At 32.5% G+C, this 22,674-nt stretch overlaps 2 protein-coding genes and 1 non-coding gene across 5 annotated transcripts; 2 read left to right on the forward strand and 1 right to left on the reverse strand.

The window, feature by feature from the left end:
- Nucleotides 1-366: 366 nt before the first annotated feature.
- Nucleotides 367-6,817, forward strand: LOC108193055 (protein TIC 62, chloroplastic). Of its 2 annotated transcripts, XM_064079882.1 has the most exons (16): nt 367-734; nt 1,174-1,291; nt 1,386-1,458; nt 1,535-1,583; nt 1,669-1,845; nt 2,523-2,604; nt 3,080-3,152; nt 3,242-3,352; nt 3,941-4,093; nt 4,750-4,883; nt 5,095-5,283; nt 5,358-5,531; nt 5,718-5,870; nt 5,959-6,068; nt 6,167-6,275; nt 6,413-6,817. In XM_064079882.1, the coding sequence occupies exons 1-14, from the start codon at nt 566-568 to the stop codon at nt 6,008-6,010; spliced, it is 1,707 nt and encodes a 568-aa protein (XP_063935952.1). In that variant the 5' UTR covers nt 367-565; the 3' UTR covers nt 6,011-6,068; nt 6,167-6,275; nt 6,413-6,817. The 2 variants fall into 2 exon arrangements, with proteins under 2 accessions (XP_063935952.1, XP_017215112.1); XM_017359623.2 differs by lacking the exon at nt 6,413-6,817 and having other exon boundaries at nt 6,167-6,402.
- Nucleotides 6,818-7,057: 240 nt separating this feature from the next.
- Nucleotides 7,058-10,813, forward strand: LOC108225365 (uncharacterized). Of its 2 annotated transcripts, XM_017400210.2 has the most exons (8): nt 7,058-7,217; nt 7,298-7,394; nt 8,051-8,189; nt 9,230-9,312; nt 9,456-9,590; nt 9,699-9,803; nt 10,064-10,197; nt 10,470-10,813. In XM_017400210.2, the coding sequence occupies exons 1-7, from the start codon at nt 7,123-7,125 to the stop codon at nt 10,190-10,192; spliced, it is 783 nt and encodes a 260-aa protein (XP_017255699.1). In that variant the 5' UTR covers nt 7,058-7,122; the 3' UTR covers nt 10,193-10,197; nt 10,470-10,813. The 2 variants fall into 2 exon arrangements, with proteins under 2 accessions (XP_017255699.1, XP_063935953.1); XM_064079883.1 differs by lacking the exon at nt 10,064-10,197.
- A 414-nt stretch (nt 10,814-11,227) lies between these two features.
- Nucleotides 11,228-11,301, reverse strand: TRNAN-GUU (transfer RNA asparagine (anticodon GUU)). The gene has a single exon. It is a non-coding gene; the product is annotated as a tRNA-Asn (tRNA).
- Nucleotides 11,302-22,674: the final 11,373 nt, after the last annotated feature.

Consider the following 22,674-nt stretch of genomic DNA (forward strand, 5'->3'; position numbering starts at 1 on the left):
AAAATTATTATTTCTTAATATTATAACACAATCCTTCAAAACTCGTATATTATGAAAAATTTCAAAAAAAATATAAAATATACAAGACATTTCTACAAACTCATTATTTTACGAATTTTCAAACAAACCCACTAACATTTTAAGTATAATTTAAAATTCTGATCGAATATCATTAAATTTCCTAGGATAATTAGACTTCAAATTGGATATAAACTTTTTTTATTCAAATTAAATATACCTGAATTTGATGAATGGAAAAAAAAATTAGGATGCTAATTAGATGCAGCCCATTTATTCTTCCGATATTATTTTTTCTCATTAATAAGTTTATAACCAGCAAAATCATATCCAAAAATCTAGTAGTGACAAACTAAACCAAAAGAAGCGAGTTCATTGTAGGAATCATATATTCAGGGGGTCCATTTATCTACATGTAAATGGAGGGCTGTGGAGGAACTCGCAACTGATAAAACAGAAAAAACAACACCCCCAAACATTAAAGATTTATTATATTTATATATAATCCTCTGTATTCTGAATATCTTCTTGATCACCATCGGGATTGATGGAGCTGAGGTCTGTTCATTCACCTTCTGTGAGCTGCAGCATACCTAAAAGTGGATCCTTGATACTAACTCCATTTTTAAATGGTCATTTTGTTAAGTTAACACATTTCAAGAAATACCCCGATGCTAGAAAACTTAGTTTGTTTAACTACAGAGCTCAAGCTTCAGGTATTGACACAATGCTGTATTTTTTTATGCATGTTTTCTTGTATTAATGTATTTTTGGGGTATAATTGGGAAATAGAAACTAAGTGTTCTTTCTTATACTCCTCCGGTCCTGGTCATTTGTTCACGTATGTTAAGAAATATGTATAAAATAGTAGAAAAGAGAAAGAAAAGCGGATGAAATGGTGGGACCTATTGAATTTTAATGTATAGAAGGGAAATAGTGAAGTAAATTAGCGTGAAACTAAAAAGGAAGCAGAGTGGGAAAGTAATGGAACTATTGACTATTTTTGATAAGTTTTGAAATGTAAAGAATTGGTCGAGCACCCAAACCGAAACCGTAAAGAAGTGGTTGGACAGAGGGAGTAATGTTTAAGATTAAATTATACTTCTTATCTGTCCCTATTGATTAATGTAATAATCTTTAATGCTGTTCCACAAGTTGCGACCAGATCATCTTCAGTTGCTGTTGAAGCAATTCCACAGGATATCAACTCGACAGATGAAAATGTTGTTTTTGTTGCTGGTGCCACTGGTAAAGTTGGCTCACGGACAGTTAGGTAATGTTTCGAAAGCTAGTTAGTTGAACCAAAAGAAAGGATTATCAGATTTCGGCTTTTCTTTGAAATAGTGGATTTCAATTATGTTCATCAGGGAGCTTTTGAAATTAGGATGCAAAGTTCGAGCTGGTGTACGGAGTATAAAAAGAGCAGAATTTCTTCAGAAGGTATAATTTGATTAGTGAATATAGTGTATACTAGTCTTTTTTTATTTTTGAAATGTAAGACGTATTTCATTTGCAGAGTGTTCAACAAATGAAACTTGATGGTGGTGCAGATGATGAAACTCAATGTAAGGGAAGAGAGTTTTTGGAACATCATTCGGCTTTGATCTCTTGCAATATAATATAACATGATTTATTTGGTCTCTAGCCCAGTTATGAAGAATTTTGAGCTTGTAGAGTGCGATTTGGAGAAAACGGATCAAATTGGACCTGCAATAGCCAATGCATCAACTGTCATCTGCTGCATTGGGGCCAGTGAGAAGGAGATATCTGATATTACAGGACCTTATCGAATTGACTATCTGGCCACTAAAAATCTTGTTGATGCAGGTAAGAGAACTTTGGGGTGGTCATATGATTGTTTTTGCTTGTTAGGTGATTACTAATTACTCGTACTTGGTTATTAAGCGATTGACTTTTGAATTATTGTAATTCCTTAAAGGTGATAGAAAGAAACAATAACATGAGCAAATAAATCAAGAATCACATAGACATGCATGTGTAAGCAAAGAACCAAACATGGTTACATGGATTATGTTTTGTACCTGCGGCAAGCCAACCCATCCACGACAGGGCATTAGCTTTATCTGTTTTCCAAGATTCTTTACTACAGCTTCCAGAAGTTTTAATTCTAGTAGGTCTCAATTAAAGAGTTAGGAATCTATTTGTATTTTTGTAACATTTGCATATATTCTAAAGAATCAACTGAGTAAAAGGTATTCCTGTCTTAGGTTTGTTTTTACTAGGTACTACTTGAAACCAAGTGTGTAACGGTTTTATTATTTAGTCCAGCACTAATTAGCTGAATCTCATATCTTAAGTAGAGCTCTATATTCTTAAAGTATAGGTTGAAGCTTAGTCGTCTATTCCCTGAGGGTGCTTGCAGATTCCTTACAAGGAAACAGCACTCTTGTTGAGTGTTTTGCCATTTTTAATGAAAATATTGTGTGCCACCAGTGTTCTTCAAATTATAAATGCTACAACGAGAATTCCTTTTAATTGTGCAGCAACTGCTGCAAAGGTCAGCCACTTCATATTGGTTACATCCCTGGGAACAAATAAGTTTGGATTTCCTGCGGCTATACTAAAGTAAGTCCTGATGGTTATTAATTTGAATGTGAAATGTCAATTAGTATATACAGCTTTAAATGATATAATTGAGTTGAAAGGGATGCAACTGTGAGAAAGAGAAGAAGTCAATGGAAATCTTTGATTAATATTCTGGCAAAAATTACCCACAAAAAGAGCATTCCTTTAACTCCAAAAAATCCCCAACTTAATTACAATGCTGAAATGCTAGATAGGTCAGTATGACTATTCCAGTTATCTAACTTTGGCACAATATGGAGTCAACTTGAAGAAGCTTTATATCACTTTTTCCAGCTGCATCTTTCTCATTTTCTTCTTGTAGTGTAGTTTGCAATGAGTTTGAGTGCCATTGTTATTTAAAACATTAAGTTTTAACAAAAGAAGTTTCAGCTCTTGACAAAAGGAGTTGGTCTGTTTATTATTTCCATTGTTCAGTTGTAAGATTTATTGACTTCCTTAGCATCTGTTGTTGAAGTCTGTTTTGGGGAGTCCTCTGCTGGAAGAGGAAGGCGGAAGAAGCACTCCTTGCAAGTGGTATCCCCTACACTGTAAGTCCATTCGGAGTTCACAACTGAGAATTTTGATTTGATTAAGTAGATTGGAAATTCGCGACTCACTTCTTTCTCTGCTTATTCAGATTGTAAGACCTGGAGGTATGGAGCGGCCAACTGATTCTTACAAGCAAACTCATAACCTTACTCTTTCACTTGAAGATACTCTCTTTGGTGGTCAGGTGTCAAACCTTCAGGTTCTGATCCGCAAACTGATACCCACCACCTCCACTTTCTATAAATTCCAGTATAAACATCTTTTCAGTAATGTTAATTGTAAGTACCAACTGTATGTGCAATCGGCAGTCGATTAGTTTAATTGTTGGATTACACCACAACTGCAAAACATATTACAACAAAAGCAGACTATGCACAGGCTTTTAGAGGGGAGGCTGGTATTAGGGTTATATTACCATTTTACACTCATTTTTATAGTTTTGGTAAACCATCTGGTGTGTACTACAAGTCTATAAAATAATTTATACTAGGAGTCTGGAAATTGTCTTGCCTACTTGTGTTAAATTGAATTTTATATTTATTACTGCCATCTCAATAAATTTATCAGAACTAGCATGCTGGATACTGAATAGCATATTGTACATCTGTAATCTGTAATCTGTTGAGCAAATGACTATATGAGGAAGTAAGTTGCTTCTCGGTGTCCTTTTTGGTCTCTATTTAAGCACTATTGTCTTGAACTGTATAATATTTTGTAACGGTTCTGCAGAAGCTTGAACTTTGAAGTCTATTAATCAGGCAACAAACTTTTGTTTTGTCGTCATCAGGTGGCTGAACTCTTAGCATTTATGGCCCAAAATCGTAGCCTTTCATATTGTAAAGTGGTGGAAGCAATAGCAGAAACTACAGCCCCATTAACTCCTATGGACAAGCTCCTAGAAAAGATACCACCCCAAAGAGTTGAAGTCAAATTGCCTAAGGTATTTATCTGGCTGGATTTCCTACCTAAAGGTTCACCATCCAAAGCTCCGTTACATCTTTAAATTGTTGAGAAACTGAAATGGCTTAATCTGCTCTAATATCAATATATGATGGATCTCTGCTTGTCCGATATGGCAATATATAGTAATATATCACTCTTCTGAAGCAGATATCAATATATCCGAGTTACAGCATAAATTCTGTTTTTTCGCATAATCACTTTTGTTTTGATTTTTGCCTGTCATGGTGCTGTGGTTCTGTGTTTTGGTTACTAAAGCTAATATGAGCCTGCTACACAATATTATTTGACATTTACATCTGTAGATGACTTGACAGCGTGATAACTGTGTCTCCAACTAACTGAGCAATTTTCTCCCTCTCGTTTGATGTCACCTGATATCTCTCTATTACATTCTGAAATTTTACATTCATCAACACTAGGACTGCATATGTAAACTTTCAAATACATGGAGCATTTTGGCAACAGTAGATTGTTGGTAAATTTTCATATCCAAAGGCAAAATGCATGGAAAGTATGTGTGCTACCTTAGCAATAAGCATAATTTTTGTCAAAAAATAAATACTTTTGCAATTTTTGTTATAATATTGTTTATCTGCTTGTAAAATTTGATCCAACTCTTTCGTGCTTCCACAGAAATCAAGCACTACAGATAGCCCTCAGCCTTCAGTTTCCAAAAGCACTGTTGCGGAAACTTCAAGTACTTCCTTGGAGGAAAAATCAACCGAAGAAAAAGAAACTGTAACAAGGCCACTCTCTCCATATATCGCGTGAGCAACAGTTACTTGCATTGATTCATTAAAAAATTTCTCAGTCGAATCTGGCCACACTCTGAATCTCTGAAATAAAGGATAAATATTAGCACACAGATCATCATGTTCTTGCCAGTACTGTTTTGTTATTCAGGTTAATAAATTGCTGATACGGTGTTATACTATGAGATGTATTTGGTTTGACTAACATCACATTATTTTACTACAGTTATGCTGATCTTAAACCACCCACATCTCCATCTCCAAAGTCACCTGGTGATAGTAAAAAAGTTACTGCATCAACACCTGTTGCAGAAACAGACGGTGTCATAACACCGGAAATCATCACTAGTATTCCTGAACACAGTCCAGGAGTGCTAGAAAAACCAAAAGAAAGGCCCTTGTCTCCCTATGCCGCGTAAGTGTATTTCAAATTGTTTTAGAATTGAACATAAGAATTTCTGTCTTTACCAGTTGACTGGATATCTGCAGATACGATGATCTAAAGCCACCATGCTCTCCTTGCCCAACACCTAGTGGTCCCAAAGAGACACCATCTATTACAGAAATTCCAGAAGCCAGTAATATATCAGAGGTTAAAACTGTCAGTGTTGCTGAATATGATCCTCTTCCCGTAACAAATTACTGCCATTCACCCTACTCTGCGTAAGTCATCTAACAATCAAAATAACAAAAACCAGGTTGCAGAGTTTTGATTTATAGTTTCCAAGTTTACACGATTAGTACTAATCTCCCAAGATCCAAAAAATGTATAATCCACCAAAAAAAACCTAGAAGTTGTTCAGCAAATTTCTATAACTTATCCTTACATATGAAGCTTCATTTTATCAGATATGAAGATTTTAAGCCTCCAACATCACCATCACCTAGTTCACCAATAATCACACAATCAGCAGCATCCCCTGTGATTGGTGGATCAACAAACGGCACAGCTCAACCTCCGTGCACTGCACCACAATCTAGGCCACTTTCACCTTTCCCAATGTAAGTCATTTATCTTGCATCCTCAAGTACTTAATAAAACTTCAAATGTATCTTGTCAAGGTTCATTCTTTTCCCTTTGAACAAATAGGTACGAGGATTTGAAGCCACCAACTTCTCCGACACCTCCACAACCAAAATAATGAGGAAAAAAAATCATCAATCGACACATAACGAGGTCTTGCTACTATGTTATTGCAGGTATGCAGTCTTTTGAGACCGGAGCTTCTAATTTTCTTGTGGCTTTGCAAACATCACTCAAGTGTGTCACATATATCATAATTATTGTTATTATGTAGGTGGCATTTTGGCTATTGATGCTAAAAGGGACAAGCAAAAGGAAGTTGTAGATATGTATCAATGTACTACATTACTTGGGTGTTCTTCCACAACTATATCTTGATATGAGTATGTTAATGTTCGAGTCAAATAAGTTGTCAACTTTGCACATAACATTTTGTAACAACGAATAACCACACTCTGTGTTTGGCGAGTTACATTTCTCAATGTTAATGCATGCATTTAACAGCAAATATTTGCAGCAGTCATCGTTTCATCACACTACACTTCGAAAAGAAATTACTATGTGGAGCCGAAATATCCGGTTTGATTCTCAATCTGTTATTCTGTGCGAAATGTGAGGCTCCACCAAATGCAAGTTCGAATAATCTTACTTTTGCATGAAGGGTGTGATTTTGAGTCAGCCCGGTTCTGTCCGAATTTGAGGAACCGGATTGGATTGTGCGGTTCAAACCAGCTCAAATGGTTATTTTTTGGTGATGTGATTCAAACCATCTCAAGACTCAAATGATTAGGAATATAGTTTTTTTTTAATTTTTTTTTTTTTTGCCAGATTAATGTTTTCTTTTTAATTTTCTGATTAGCACATATGATTTTACTCTTTTGCATATGTAAAAGAAAAAGAAATATAACTTTCTAATTTTGCTGTAGCTGTAATATTGAGCTAATTTTTATATTCTTAAATCCTTTATTTTCGCCCATATTAAAAACAACAAATACCACTGGACCATTAACATAATTTTAAATTATAAGAAAAATGTATTTTTGATTTAAGTTTAAATAATATTCATCTTAGAAATTAAAACTATATAAAATCAAAAATATGTATTACATGCTAAATAAATTTTGGTCTTCGCTGAAATAACTTAAATTTAAAAGTAATTTTCACAGAATATTGAAAAGTAATTTTGGTTTTGCATAATTGGTAATCGTTAGGGTTTATCTTGTAGCAGCAATGGAGGAAAAGCACAAGGAGGCAGAAATTAGCAGCAGCAAGAAAGCCAGTGTTGGACCTTCTTCTACATTAGAATACTTGAACCCTCAATACTGGTCTGTAAAAATTCAATCTTTCTTTATTTTCTTGAATTTTACTGTTAATAATCAATTGGGTTGTGATTTTTAATCATCAGGGATGAAAGATTTTCTACAGAGGAGCACTATGAATGGTTTAAAGATTACTCTCATTTTCAACATCTTATTAAAGAACATTTTAAACCTAATTCCTCTGTAAGCTACTGCTTCTTCTTCTTCTTCTTGGTTTTTTTTTTATGAAAGTTTGTGAGATATATTTATATATAATAATGTTTTTTTATTCTATGAACAAGTGATGTCCTTGAGTCATGAAACCTGGGGTGTTTATATAACTAGGGGTGTCAAATTAAGGTCTTGGGTCTTGTTCATAATTTATTGACTTGTTCTGTACTTAAAGAAATTCGATTGACATGAATATAGATTTTCATTCTTCTTAAGTAAGTCACTAATGTTTGGTCAAGTACGTATTGATATATGTCATCATTTCGAGTTCTGTCTTTGTAATTGTGTCGATAAATAAATCAGATTCGAGTAGATTCTGGGTGGGGATCAAATTTGATGCTGCACAAAAATTGTTTGGTAAGTATAGGTATTGTGTTTAGCTAAATGATGATATTTTCAAGCTTGTATCTGTCGTTTTGAGTGTATACAGTGGATATAGATTATTCCTGGTAAAGAACTGATAATTTTAGAAATGCAAATGTGTACTTGAGCTGGGTAAAACATATGGGTTGTAAATGTCATCATATTAGCTGGTTGTAAAACTTGACCAATGTAAAATAGTATTCAGGTGAAGTGCATATAGTTGATTAATGTACTGACAATGGATCTCATTGACCAAGTAAATGCAGGTGTTGGAGCTGGGTTGCGGAAATTCGCAGTTATGTGAGAACTTGTATAATGATGGTGTTACAGAGTTGACCTGTATTGATATATCAGCAGTAGCAGTAGAGAAAATGCAGAGAAGGTTACTCAGCAAGGGGTATCCAGGTACGTGAATCATATTCAGTCATAATAGTGATGAATTTAGTCCTTCAAAAATCAGGTTAAACTATTATCACCCATATATAAGCATAATTTGTCTCGGTCTGCCTGAGGATTAGATGACAGCTGACACTGGCAATTTTCTTATCAGTACTACAAATTCTGATCAAGTAATTTAAATACCTAATGCATTTTTCTGAATATTGGCAGATTCATCGGACGAGTACTCAAATTTGGACTCATTTCCAATCTGAGTTTGAGGGACTCGGCCGATTACTTGGTTTTTTATGTAAAGTCAGGGCAAACTTGGTCCAAATCGGGTTTACATATTTTTTTATGAGTTTTTAATCAAATGATATGAAATTTAATTATTATATTTAATGAAATATCGTAGAATATAATCTTACTAGTTGAAAAGATATATATATATATATATATATATATATATATATATATATATATATATATATATATATATATATATTGAAATGAATATCATAACACATCCAGTTCTTGTCCTGAGTACTCATCCTGAGTTACCCCCCCCCCCCCCCCCCCGACCCCCCCCCCCCCCGATAAATACTCATTATTCGGTAGGTGAACCGAATGGAATTGATTTCTGACTTGCAGAACATGCCCTATAGAAACACGTGAGTTATTCATTTGAATTAGCATGTGGTAAAATTCGACTATCGATTCTGCTTGTTTACAAAGAGCTTGCATAGATGTTATAATTGAACATGTGCACCTGAATGTTGAGATATTATAGTTCTCCATGCTTTTGGATTGTAATAATTCAGAATGATCGAAACAAGTTTCTCTAAGCCTTTCTTTGCATGAAAATAAATATGTATAAAAAATTCTCAATAATTCTATTTAAACTTTGCAAAGGTAATAGAACTACAGTTTACCTTAATATTACCAAGTTTATTAATTTTGAGCTTAATTGAGTTGTGTATAAGTCGTTATATTTTGTTAAGAAAAGTTGAACTTAAGCTGGCTGTTTATGTCTTTTTTTTTTTTTTTTTTTGCTTTTCATTCTCCAGATATTAGAGTAGTAGAAGCTGACATGCTGGATCTACCATTTAGTGACGAGGCTTTTGATGTGGTTATAGAGAAGGGAACCATGGTAAAATCCGTAGTCTGATCAGTTATCATTAAAGATGCTGAAACAACGGATCTTTTTCCTTTTATCCAAATTGTTATTATAATAATCAACCACCTTTTATTTTCTCTTAATTTGTCAAGTATGTATGTATTTAAATTTTGAAGGATGTATTGTTCGTGGACAGTGGTGATCCATGGAATCCACGACCTGCAACCTTAGATAAGGTTATGGCAATGCTTAAAGGTGTTCATAGGGTTCTGAAGCCAGATGGTGTATTTATCTCAATTACTTTTGGTCAGGTAGTAGGAATAGAAACATAATTATTATATTTTGTGTTTCTTACTACGACAGAAGTGAGACTTCCAAATGTGCAGAACTTGCTGATTTGTAATTATCATGTCATACAGCCACATTTCAGGCGACCGATATTTTGTGCTCCAGACTTCAACTGGTCCATGGAGTGGAGTACATTTGGTGATGGATTTCATTATTTCTTTTATATATTAAAGAAGGTTAGTGCCACGTTTGTGCCATTCCTTTTATAACCTTTTGGGATGCTTGATAGCATAACTTGTGCAAGGACAAGATAATCTTGTTGTCACAATCTATGAAATCTTCCTAAATCTGATGATAGTTGATACAAGTAACTTGTGTGAGCACTTTATTTTAGAGGGTGGGAGTTCCCATTAATTGGCTATATAGTATTGCAATGTTCAAAGAATATGTAGCGTGCTATATTACCTGGTGCAAATAACAATTTGTATATTTTCAGGGACAAAAATTGCCAGACACTGATCTATGCACAAAAAAGATCGAAACGCCGTCTATTTCGATGTTTCACGATGAATTAGACAATGAAGACTACATATTCCGTACCAATTTAGACGAGATGGAAAGTTAGAACAGGCACGTAATCCTTTTGCTGGTTTAAAAAATATTAATAATACACCTTCTGTTTCTTCTTTTTAATTATTCTCGTTTAAAGTGCTATACCGTCTACAAGGCTCCTGGAATCTATTTTTTGAAAATGAACATTTTATTGTCTTCAATGATCTCAATTGTAAATAGTTGTGGTCCCTTCCAACTTCCATTTTTGCCTCCTTTTATTTGAATAATATGACTGTGGTAATGTGAACAAAAACATGAGTGTTGATTCCTTTACCATACATATTGTGCAGAAACTACTCCTAAGAGCCGGTGTATTATATACAGTGCTTTGACTGCGTATGTTCAAACTTCTAATGTTAGATACCGCTCAAGAAATAAGAGGATGAGACTAGAAATGGCATCTAAAGGATATCTTTGTGGCTGCTTCATGATTTTTGAAAGCCTCCTGTTATTGCACCTGGAAATCTTTTCATTTTTAGCCATTGTAAAACATTGTCAAGTAATTCATTTAACACATTTGTCTCGTTTTGAAACTATTAAACATGCATTCCGAGTTTTTTGCATTTGTTTATGAATGTTGTGTTCACCTGAAAGAAATTGATGGTGAATAAGTACTTTCTCATTTGAGAACCTATACTGTCTCTTGATATCATCCTTTCCCAATGCCGCTTCGTGATGGAAGCGGGGAAGGCATGACGACATTGCCCAAGTCATGTGTGTTTCTTTAGATTAACTATCAGCTTACTTTTGCTGCATTTAGTTTGTTTCATTAGATTAACTATCACCTTATCTTTGCTGTATCTAGTTGTTTTTATCATCTTATCATCTTTCTGTTATCTACTTATAACAATCTCTTATTTCGTTTCCCCTGATTTATAACAATTGAGAAGTGGTCAAGATTGAGTAGGGGTACCAAAATGAACCACCATAAACGTGATAAAAAAAGAGGAAGCAAACACAGCGTTGAGTTGACATTAGAAGTTATCAAGTGATGCCCACTTCGTCTGGGATGGACAATTGGACCAAATCCCAGAAAAGAGCAAAACCGCGCTAGAAGGAGGGCTTGAACCTCCGACCTTGTGGTTAACAGCCACACGCTCTAACCAACTGAGCTATTCCAGCTTGATGCAAAATATAAAATGTGTTAGTAACGATCTATGAAGAATGTCGTGACATGTGAGATAATAGTTGGCTGTGAAATGTGTATATATGCGAACAATTTTATTTATTTTTTACATGATGGGCCGGATATTATGTATGTTATCATCGGGTTGAATCGGTTCGGATATTTGAGATATCCAAATTCAAATCCAAATTATTTTTAAAATTCAAATCCAAATCCAATCGGGTTTCACATATCAAATCCAAATCCAAATCCACGAGTTTCGGATCGGGTTCGGGTTTGTTCGGGTTTATCCAAAACGTGAATTCCGAAATTTATATAGTATTGTAAAAATATTATTTTTGATTTTTTCGCCCTTAAATTTCATTATATTTAAAACTAAACAACTTTAATAATAAAGTATTACACATTAATAAAATCTTGAAACGTATTTAATAATTTCTAAACACAAATCTTCACTATATGGAGTATGAAATTTTAAAGTAACTCATTAGTTAAACAAAAAAAGTCACTATAACCCAAAAATATACACATTCACAGTCTACCTATATATATATATATATATATATATAGAGAGAGTAAAGTTCTATGGAGACCACTTTTATTGGAGACCGTGGAGACCACTTATGTTCTGCAATCAAAACACTATAAAATACATTATTTTGTAAAGTATGTTCAACAAATATCATGTATTCATTAAAATTGTTGAAGATCATCTATGTTTCATAAGTATATAATATATGTTCTGCAAGTTGAACAATGTCCTGCAAACTAAATATATTTCGTAGAATATAACATTTTGTAATGTTCTACATGCGAAACTTATATGATATTCAAGATTTTAAAGTAAAATAATGATTTTGTACAACATGATATGCAAAACTATACGTTTTGCAATGTTTTTATGCAATATTTCACTTGCAGAACATAAATAGTCTCCACGGTCTCCAATAAAAGTGGTCTCCATAGAACTTTACTCTATATATATATATATATAGGGTAGCACTCCATAGCATGCCCTCTTATATGGAGTTACGTAGCACACCATTATAAATATATACATAATATATATTCTATTATACTTTCTATGAAATATAATTGCAAATTTTGATTATTAAACCGAAAATGAAGTTATACAATTTTTTTATTCCAAAGATCATCTAAAATTATGCAATATTTCAACATGATTCTATAACAGAATAATAATCATCCAGAATTATTCTGTTGTAGAATCAGTTTCAAAAATATACTTTTTTTAATCAAATTTTAAGTGTTAAATTACTTAAAATAAATTTATTTTATAGTATTCTATATTAGAATCACGTTTTATATGTATTTTATAACAGAATTTATAATAAAATTGATGATTTATAGTGGCGCACTATGTAACTCCATATAAGGAGTCCCTCTCTGGAATGTTGGCCTATATATATATATATATATATATATATATAAACAAAATTTAGTAGATTTAAAATTGAAAAAAAATATATTAGTATACATATAAATATACATATACATACACACACACACACACACACACACACACACACACACACACACACACACATATATATATATAGGGTCATACTCCAGTACAAACTCCTTATGGTACAAACATACAAACTAGTGATTATGACAATACTATTTAGTGATTTGCAGCTTTTAATGTCAATAAACTCTAACAACCCCATCTCCACCTCCATAACCATCTCTATTATTTCTATCACCACCAAATCCACTCCGACCTCCATCGTCCCCTCCAGCCTCACCACCGTCGCCTTAAACCACAGACACATCTTATTGTCACTGCCACAAGCATCTATACTCAGCTCGCTGTTTCACCAATTTCGAAGTGATAATCATTAATTTATAAAGCACAAATCACTAATTTGCAAAGTGAAAATCACTAAAATATATAGCAGTGGACTTATGGAGACACGATGGTAGGTGAATACACCTCTGCCTCTGCCACTACCCATCGCATCACCACCATTCACACCTCATCACCAGCATCACCAGCATCACCACTACGAAAACATAGCATCATCAAATACCAAAAGCACCGAAACTTCATCACTAAATTATATCTATATGTGTGTATCTATCTCAATGGGAACAAAATTCAGCTGTAGCAAACTATATTAATTTACAGCGCCGCGAGTTGAGAGAAAGACGGAGGTGAGAGAGATGAGGAGAGAGAAATCAGATCTGAGTAGGGAAGAATGAATGATCACTGTGTATGAATTATGTTATTTTTATATATGGTTTGTAGTTTGTATTTTAATATTGGTTTGTATTTGATCACTCCCCTATATATATATTTGGATTTTTTTTCGTGTTTCGGGTTTGGATCAGGTTTGGATTGGATTCGGATTTCGGGTCGGGTTTCGATACGGAATACCTATTATCCAAATCCAAATTCAAACTCGTTCGGGTCTAAAAATCAAATCCAAATCCAAATCCAAAATATCGGGTTCAGTAAGATCCATTCGGGTCGGAACGGTCGGGTATCCATTCGGATCGGTTTTTTCTGCCATCCCTAGTTATCAACGTTATAATTTTACGTGATATTATTAAGATTATAATAAAAGTATGTAACAGAAGCGTACATTTTTTTATAGCTGTAATTATTATCTTGAATTGTGGGATTTTATCTTTTACAGACTTGATTCACTTATTATAATATCTCGTTCAAATTGATGCAATAGATTATAGAGGAGTAAAGTTGGAATAATCTTGAATATCAAAATTTTATATTTCTATTTGGATAGTAGCCATATCAGACTCCATTAACCCTGATAAGGTTATTATTGGATATTATATATTACAAAACCCGGATCAAATTAGATGTTTTAAGAATTCTTTATTTTATACCTTAATTAACCCATAAACTGAATAAACATAATAAAAATAATTGTCTTTGATTTGTATGTTCACATATTATTATTATTATTAGATTAATAAATATAATCTAATAGATTGAGTAAGTTTTGGATCTCCATTAATCTTTCATTAATTACGAGTTAAATATTAATTTTTCGCATGGATCATGCGGAGGGTTTTCAATTTTATTTTATATTTCAGTTATTATTATATCACTAGCATAAAAGCCCGTGCGAGGCACGAGCCTCTAGTTTATGTCGTGTTTAAAATAATATTGACGTGTCATCGTATTGTTTTGAGCAACCTAATAGTAAATATAAAAATTAAATAATATTGACGAATTTTTTATTTTTTGACAAAATAAGTAGATATGAAAATGTTATATTTGCAACCTAATAGCATTAATAATAATAATAATAATAATAATAATAATAATAATAATAATAATAATAATAATAATAATAAGTACTATATTTTAAAAAAAAAATTATGTATCAAAAACTACTGCCGAATTGATTTTTCTGTATTCAAATTCGTCAGGATACAGAGGTAATCATCATATTATCTACATGTTCAAAATTACACTTGACATGAATACTGAAATTTTTAGATTTTAAATATATTATTCCTCATTAAAAGTATCTGTAATTTATTGTTGAAAATTATTAAATTATTTCACCTAACATAACATGATTTTGATGAAAACTCGTTCTTAATATGTTTAATTACGATATCCTAAATCGTCATTAGAAGAAGATGTGTGTCGTGCATTGTTTTACATTTATTTCTTTTTTTTAGCGTAGATTTGGCGTCATAGTTAAGTGACACATGATGGGCAGATCATCAACACATTCTTTTTTAACATATGCTGCACACATTTTGCATAAATAGAGATTGTAACAACTAAAAAGACCAATACCTTATTTTATTATAAAAGTATAATTTCAACTAATAACCTTATAACTGTGTCCAAAAAATTCTGACACCTTTAATGTGGTTTAACTTTTTAATTTTCATTTCAACGGAAAAGTACTTTAATGTCTTAGATTTTTATTGTTAATTTAAAATATTAGAAGATTATTACTTTGATACAATCTGTTATAATATCGGCTTGTTGTTAAATTTTACTTTTTTATAATTAGTTTTCTAAGTTTGATGATTAAGACTTTTAATGATTTTTCATGTAATTGTTATAAACCAGATCTCAAACAATGATTTCCTGAAATCTGAAATAGCAAAAACAGAGTAGATATAAGTCACACCCCATGAAGTTCACAAAGATATGGAATATTTAGCTCAATTAATTGTGTATTAATTTTTTTTATCTTTGTGCAAACTTAAATTTTTAAATATTTTGATACTCATATTTCTTAGGAGTGAGCAATGTAGCATATCATGTTCATTTGTTAAAGATTAATTCAAATATTCGATATCCAATATTCTGGATTATGAAAAATAAATTATTCTTGTTCTAGTTCCGTTTAATCAGATATTAGTTTTCACTGTATCGCGTCAGATTATCCGGTTCAAAATTAATTATATTTTTTTAGATTAATTTGTAAATGATTAATTAATTTAATTGTAGTTTGAATCATTTTATATAACTTATATGTTATATATTGATCGATGGCATATTAAAAATTATAGTTTTAAGACTTTAATATATATAGCTTATTCCTCTGTGTTATTTTATTTTAACCAAGTAATTTTTTTTTTGAAAATAAATCAAGTAAAATTTATAACTCAATTTTTTTAGTAGGTCTCATAAACGCTTTTTATTGTTATTTGATTGACCTTTGATTGACAATATAGAATTTCCCTAAAATCAACTTTATATCGCAAGTTATAATATTTGAAATTCATATATCATTATAATTACATCATTTACCTTGGTTCACGTGGTTTGCAGGCTATTACGTGAGCTCTTGGGTTTACCCAGTACGCACCCGAAGGGTAGCGGCTCCGGGTTCCTACGTTAAAAAAAAATAAAATTACATCATTTAGTGACACCAAATTTGATGTCTTTGACATTATTATTATTATATCTATATTTGTTTTAAAACAGATTTAGTTACACGTCCAATTCTGAATTCATAAGTTTAAAATAAAAAATATTCTAAATAAGAATATTCTTTTAGTTACCTTATTTATTGTTCTCCAAAATATTGTAATCTCTTTATAAATCACATTTTATAATAAAATTTTTTAATATGACAATATGACATAGTCCATGTTGAAAGCCCATCAACTTTTTGTTCCAGAGATGCTCGCTGAAATCTTAGTTTTTAAATTTTGAGCTTATTTCTCACATTCATTACTTAAAATTTCTATAATACTGTATTGGTACTCGTTTAAACTATTAAGTTAGATTTGAATTTGTTCATTTTTATTCAGATATGAATTATATCTATTTTTAGAAAGTGAAATCATGATTCGAGCCTTATTATTCAGATTCTTTATCAATTTTAAATTTATTTATGTATATAATTAGTTTATTGATATTAATCTATCATGTAAACGATATATGACACTTAGCTAAATTATAACTTATCTTAAATAAATAAGATATTGAAAAAAATATAAATATCACTGTTTTAATGTATGTGGTTAAAACTTTTGAATAACATGTTGATTGCTTGTGTAGCTCAAGTGGTTTAAGTGGTGCACATGAATTAGAGAGGTCTTGGGTTTAATACTTGTCAATAACATTTTATATATATATATAAATGAGGTTTAGATGCACGAAACTCTTCTGATATGTGATATCAAATTGGTGGGTAATGTTATATGAATGAGGTTATTTTAATTTATATTTAGTTTTCATTTAAGAGATTTATATTTGATTATATATATAAATAAATGGTCAAACAAAAAAAATTGAAATAAAACCTAAACGAAATCTAATATAACCCATTCTATATGACATCAACTACCCCAATATGTCATTACTTATTTGTAATATGCCATCTTTCTTCAGGGGCACACACTCGACTTCACTCAATCTACTCTGAATTTACAAAAATCTTGTCAAGACTTTCAACATGTCCATTTAGGCTCCGAACGTCCCTAGAGATCAAGAGTCCTTGGTAAGCCCCGTCACGGTCTCATTGGACACATCCCAGCTCTAAAAGCCTATGTCCAAATGCCCCTAAAGATCAAGAGTGCTTAGTAAGCCCCAACTTGGTCTCATTAGACCCATCCCAGCTCTCATGGCCTATGTCCAAATGCCCTTAAAGAGCAAGAGTCCTTGGTCAGACCCATCCCAGCTCTCAAGGCCTATGTCGTGATACATCCTCCGGCCTCATAACCTTCCATTCTCTTTATTTATATTTTACTTGTTTCATTGGAATATATAATCCATACGAAATATTATCCATATGTTTTAAAATCAATTTTTTAGTTTACTTTCATATATGATATATTATGTGAGTGTAACAACCAAATCCTATATCGAGGAGAGTGGATACATTTGTTCACTTTATAAATATAAGTATTGCCATCAATTTCACCAACAAATCATGATTTTTCGGGGGTTTATGATGAATTTGTGAATTGTCCAAGTTGTTACATTTGTGTATATATATTGCGACATTTTTAGGATTCAGAATTCAGATTTGACCTGATTTTCAAAAAAAAAAACTCAAAATTTGACGCAGATTATCACATGTGGTAATTAGAGTCGACTCTCGCAATTTTAATTAGTCAAGTTATTGAAGGTGTGGATACAAAGGCTGGGGGTTTAATCCTACAATGGAAAGAGATCGAAAGTGGAGACACGAAACCGGTCAATATTACCTCATAATGAACATAGAGGTACAGTCTGGGTCGATGGGCTATCTGTGGCGCCCTCCAAACCCGGGTCAGAAGTTTGGGGTCCACACTATAACATAAACCTGTAATTAATAATATAATAGATGCAGTGACCCTTAACTGTCCATGGATCGCAACAGGTTAAAGTATAAAACAAGCCACAACATATCTTTAATTATTACAAACCCAATCCCAAAATATAAACTTAATTCTTACAAGCTTACAAGTCATCTATGTTTCGTTATTCATACTATTACATATATAAAAAGCCAAGTGCTGCTGATAGCTCCCTCTGTCTCTCAGCCTGGAATTCTGGCTTTACCACTAGTCTGAGGGTCATCATTACCAACCTTCTCTGCTTTCACCGGAAAGAACATAGAGTATCGCAAGAGTGAGCTAACAAGCTCAGCAAGTGTAACAATATCAATTTAAACATTTATCAAAAGATAATGGAAATCAGTATCTAATAGAATCAATCTCAATGTCAAGGTTTCTTTTTAGAGTTTCAATTAGAATTGGATATTAAATTTTATTTTTAAAACCAAAGGTTAGGCTGCTGATCAGTCAGACACTAACCCCGAGCAGGCCCCGCCATGCTCGTTTACTGGATCCAAGGCACACATTGGCCTAAAGTGACCACTCATCTGGTCTTGACCATTCATTTGGTCCATTTAAGAAAAACTATCCAATTCTATTATGAATCAGGATGAGCAGCAGTATAATTCAATAAACAGAATCATTAATAACATGATTAAACTTTGAAGCAGAAACAGAATACAATTCAGAAACATCTTCAAGATATTCCGAAATAAGAATCAGAAATAATTCCACGAGTCAAGGGATCAGATATAGCATATCTGGATTTCAAGTGTAACAGTAGTCATGGTTTGTATGAAAGAAGGTTTATGGTTTTGTAAAGAATTCACATGTAAAAAGGTGTTTTCAAATTCAAAGAAATTAGGTTATTGAAAAGGAATAAACACTTGTGGGGTGTATGGTATTTCAGGTATGATTGACTTCCAGTCAATTGGTTTGGATATCCAAGGTGTGTCAAAACATTGAAATGAGGTTTATATGGTATTTATTTAAACATCTCAAGGTTTGAAGGTTTACAATTGAATAAGGTTTCAGAATAGGTATCAGAGAATCAATTTAATGGCTCAAGAATCAATGAATGAATAGTCCAAGTGGTAGTTAAAGAATCTGGTTGATGGTTCAAGAGTCAATGAATCAAACAATTCATAATATGGCTCAATAAGTGTCAGGAGTGAATTAGAAAGCTCACAAAGCAATCACATAAAGGATCATATATATATATATATATAATTGAAGGAAAGTATCAAGGAAACTTGCCTTATACTGACGATTTCAAATTTCAATTGCTTCTGCTCGATATACTATTCTATATCCACTTGCTTTCCTCTTTATTACGCCTGGCTTCTCTGCTAATCATCACAACTAATTATCAATATGTGATCTCATACTATTCTCATCATCTTACATTCGAAACGAGCTTCTATCTACCCTTCGTTTCACCCAAATCCGATTTACGGATCAAAAGATATGTCAAAAACAATTTTATATCAATCACGTAAACACATAACATATCAATCAGATAGCACATAGCACATATCACATAAAATATTTAATAAAATATATTTTTCAAAAGAAGTTTGAAGTCAAACGGACTTTTCTGGTATTTATTAAGAATTTTTAAACATTTTTCAGAATTAAAACGGGTCAAAGAATCATTTTATAACTAAATAATCCATTTTTGGATACTCGAAATCAAGTCCGAAATCATTTGAAATCAATTAACGAGCTTCAAACATATTTTAGAATAATATTTCAAAGCTCAAAATTATTTTTCGGAATTTTAAAATCATTTAAAATTATTTAAAATAATTAAATCTAATTAATAAATCAATTAAAATTAATTAATAATTAATTAAAACAATTAATCAATTAATTATTTAATTAATTGACTAATTATAGTAATTAATTACTAATTAAAATTAATTAATAAATTAAATCAGATTTATTTTTGAATTAATAAATAATTAAAAACAATTTTTGAAATTAAAATAAATGATTTTCGAAATTAAATTTAAATAAATAAAACTTTTAAATAATTTTGAAAGTCCAAGGTTTAAAATATAAACTTTGGAAACTTAAACAGGGGCTGATTTGAAAGTTTAGAAAACTGGGGGTTAGTTTTGTAAAACTCGAAACCCGGAGGTTTGATTTACAAAAACAAAAAGTCCAAGGACTGAACTTCATCATTTCCAAAACATGGGGGGCTAAACTGTAATTTGGCCAAGCCGCCGCCCCCCGACGTCGACCTCACCGGAGATGGCCGCACAGGCCACCGTTCTTTACCAAACGCTCCAGATACCTTAAACACACTGCAACAAATCCATTCATGATCTCAGAATCAATAAAAAGCTTGCCAATCAGCCGGAAAAGCCGATCGAAGTAGCCGCCGCCGAATTTCTTGGAAACTCCGGCGAGGCTTAACCACAACTCCTCCATTCAATCTAAATACACAAACTTATTCCGCTCTACCTGATGGTGCTATCAACATACGCCCAGAATCAACAGATAAGAAATCCCCAAAGTTCAATTAAGAACATTCAAACATTCATATAAACCCTAATTTCAACCCTCGATAATTAAACTTAAAATTAACTATGTTATTGAACTCCAAATCAAGCATATGATATACCAAAATGATCAGGAGAACATTATCTACAACATACAAGCAAGAAATCACATGAACAACTTCAAAATCAAAAAGCCCTAATTTGAGCTTGTTTAATTCGAATTTAAATCCTCAAATCCGAACCTACCTGATGTTTCTGCACTAAAACTGATGCTAGATTTGGATTCTACTCGTCAAAACCTTCGATTTGAGTATTTGAACGCCAAAATCCGAGTCCGATAACGCTTCCAAATCTTCGTTTGAATCTCAAGAACACGAAGAACACTCTCGGGAATTTCTCGGTTTTAACTGGTTTTATGATTTTCGTAATGAAATAAAATACGGTTAAGAATATTTATACTTATGAATAATTAGTACCCCTTTGGATCATATATGACACGAAAATACAATGTTTAATAGCTTTATATTAATAAAACGGGTCCAATCGGTACCGGTTTTCGAGATAATTATCAAAACGAGGCTTTTTAATCCGTCATTAGTATGCGGGTCCCACCGCCATTATTACAAGATAAGGATGAATATAAAATATCTAGTTTCACGTTTATCGATACAAACAGATAATTATCGAATACCGAAAAATTCCGCCGGACCGGCTCCGGAACAAACCGTACTCCGGATCGAAAAAGTCAAAACATGAAAAGTGTCCGGAATGTTCAAATTAGGCTAAAGGTGAATTTTGTTGAAATTTTCGGGAAGTAAAATCTCGGTACCGTTACAGGTTGACGGTTTTTGTAAAATCAAAATAATTAATAATTAATTATAATATACATAATTAAATCCATAAATCAAATATAAAATCATACGACCATACATAAATCGATATGAAAATATCTAAATAAACTATATTTTGTACTGAACACATAAAAATTGGTATTCCTCAAATTTAATCAAAATTCATAACTAAATTAATATAACAGGAACCAATTAATTCACAAAAATTCACATAAAATTCATATAATATTCATTAATCATTCAAATAATTACACGGATAATCCCAGATGTTACATCCTTCCCCCCTTAAAAGGATTCTGTCCTCAGAATCGCTTAGGTGAACAAATGAGGGTACTTTTCACGCATATCACTTTCTAATTCCCAGGTTGACTCTTCAACTTTTGGGTTTCTCCATAGTACTCTTACTAATTTCACTACCTTGTTTCTTAACACTTTCTCTTTTCTATCTAGGATTTCCACTGGCATTTCTACATACGATAAATCTGCCTCGAGTTCTACCGGCTCATATTCTATCACATGTTTTGAATCTGGATTATACTTCTTTAGCATCGATACATGAAAGACGTTATGAATGTGCTCCATTTGCGGGGGTAACGCCAATTCGTACGCTACTTTGCCTACACGTCTCAAGATTTCAAACGGCCCCACGTATCGGGGACTCAGCTTGCCTTTCTTTCCGAATCTAGATAGTCCTTTCCATGGTGACACCTTCAGTAACACTGCTTCTCCGTCTCCAAATTCTACGTTCTTCCGGAATTGATCTGCATAATTTCGTTGACGACTTTGTGCTGCAATTAGGCGTTTCTGAATAATTTCAACGACTTCCTTTGTTTGTTGTACTAATTCCGGTCCCAATACTTTGCGTTCTCCAACTTCATCCCAATATACTGGTGATCGACATTTGCGTCCGTAAAGAGCTTCATAAGGAGGCATCCCAATACTTGCGTGATAACTATTATTGTATGCAAATTCCACTAAAGGTAGATGCTCGTCCCAATTGCCTTTGAAATCGATTGCACAAACACGTAGCATGTCCTCGATCGTCTGAATAGTTCTCTCGCTTTGGCCGTCTGTTTGTGGATGATATGCCGTACTCATATTCAATTTAGTGCCCAAACATTCTTGAAAACTTTTCCAAAATCTCGAATTAAATCGTGGGTCTCTATCTGATACAATAGATACGGGAACTCCATGACGAACTACAATCTCTTTCAAGTACATA

This window comes from Daucus carota, chromosome 6 (assembly GCF_001625215.2).
Source record: "Daucus carota subsp. sativus chromosome 6, DH1 v3.0, whole genome shotgun sequence".
NCBI lineage: Eukaryota > Viridiplantae > Streptophyta > Magnoliopsida > Apiales > Apiaceae > Daucus > Daucus carota.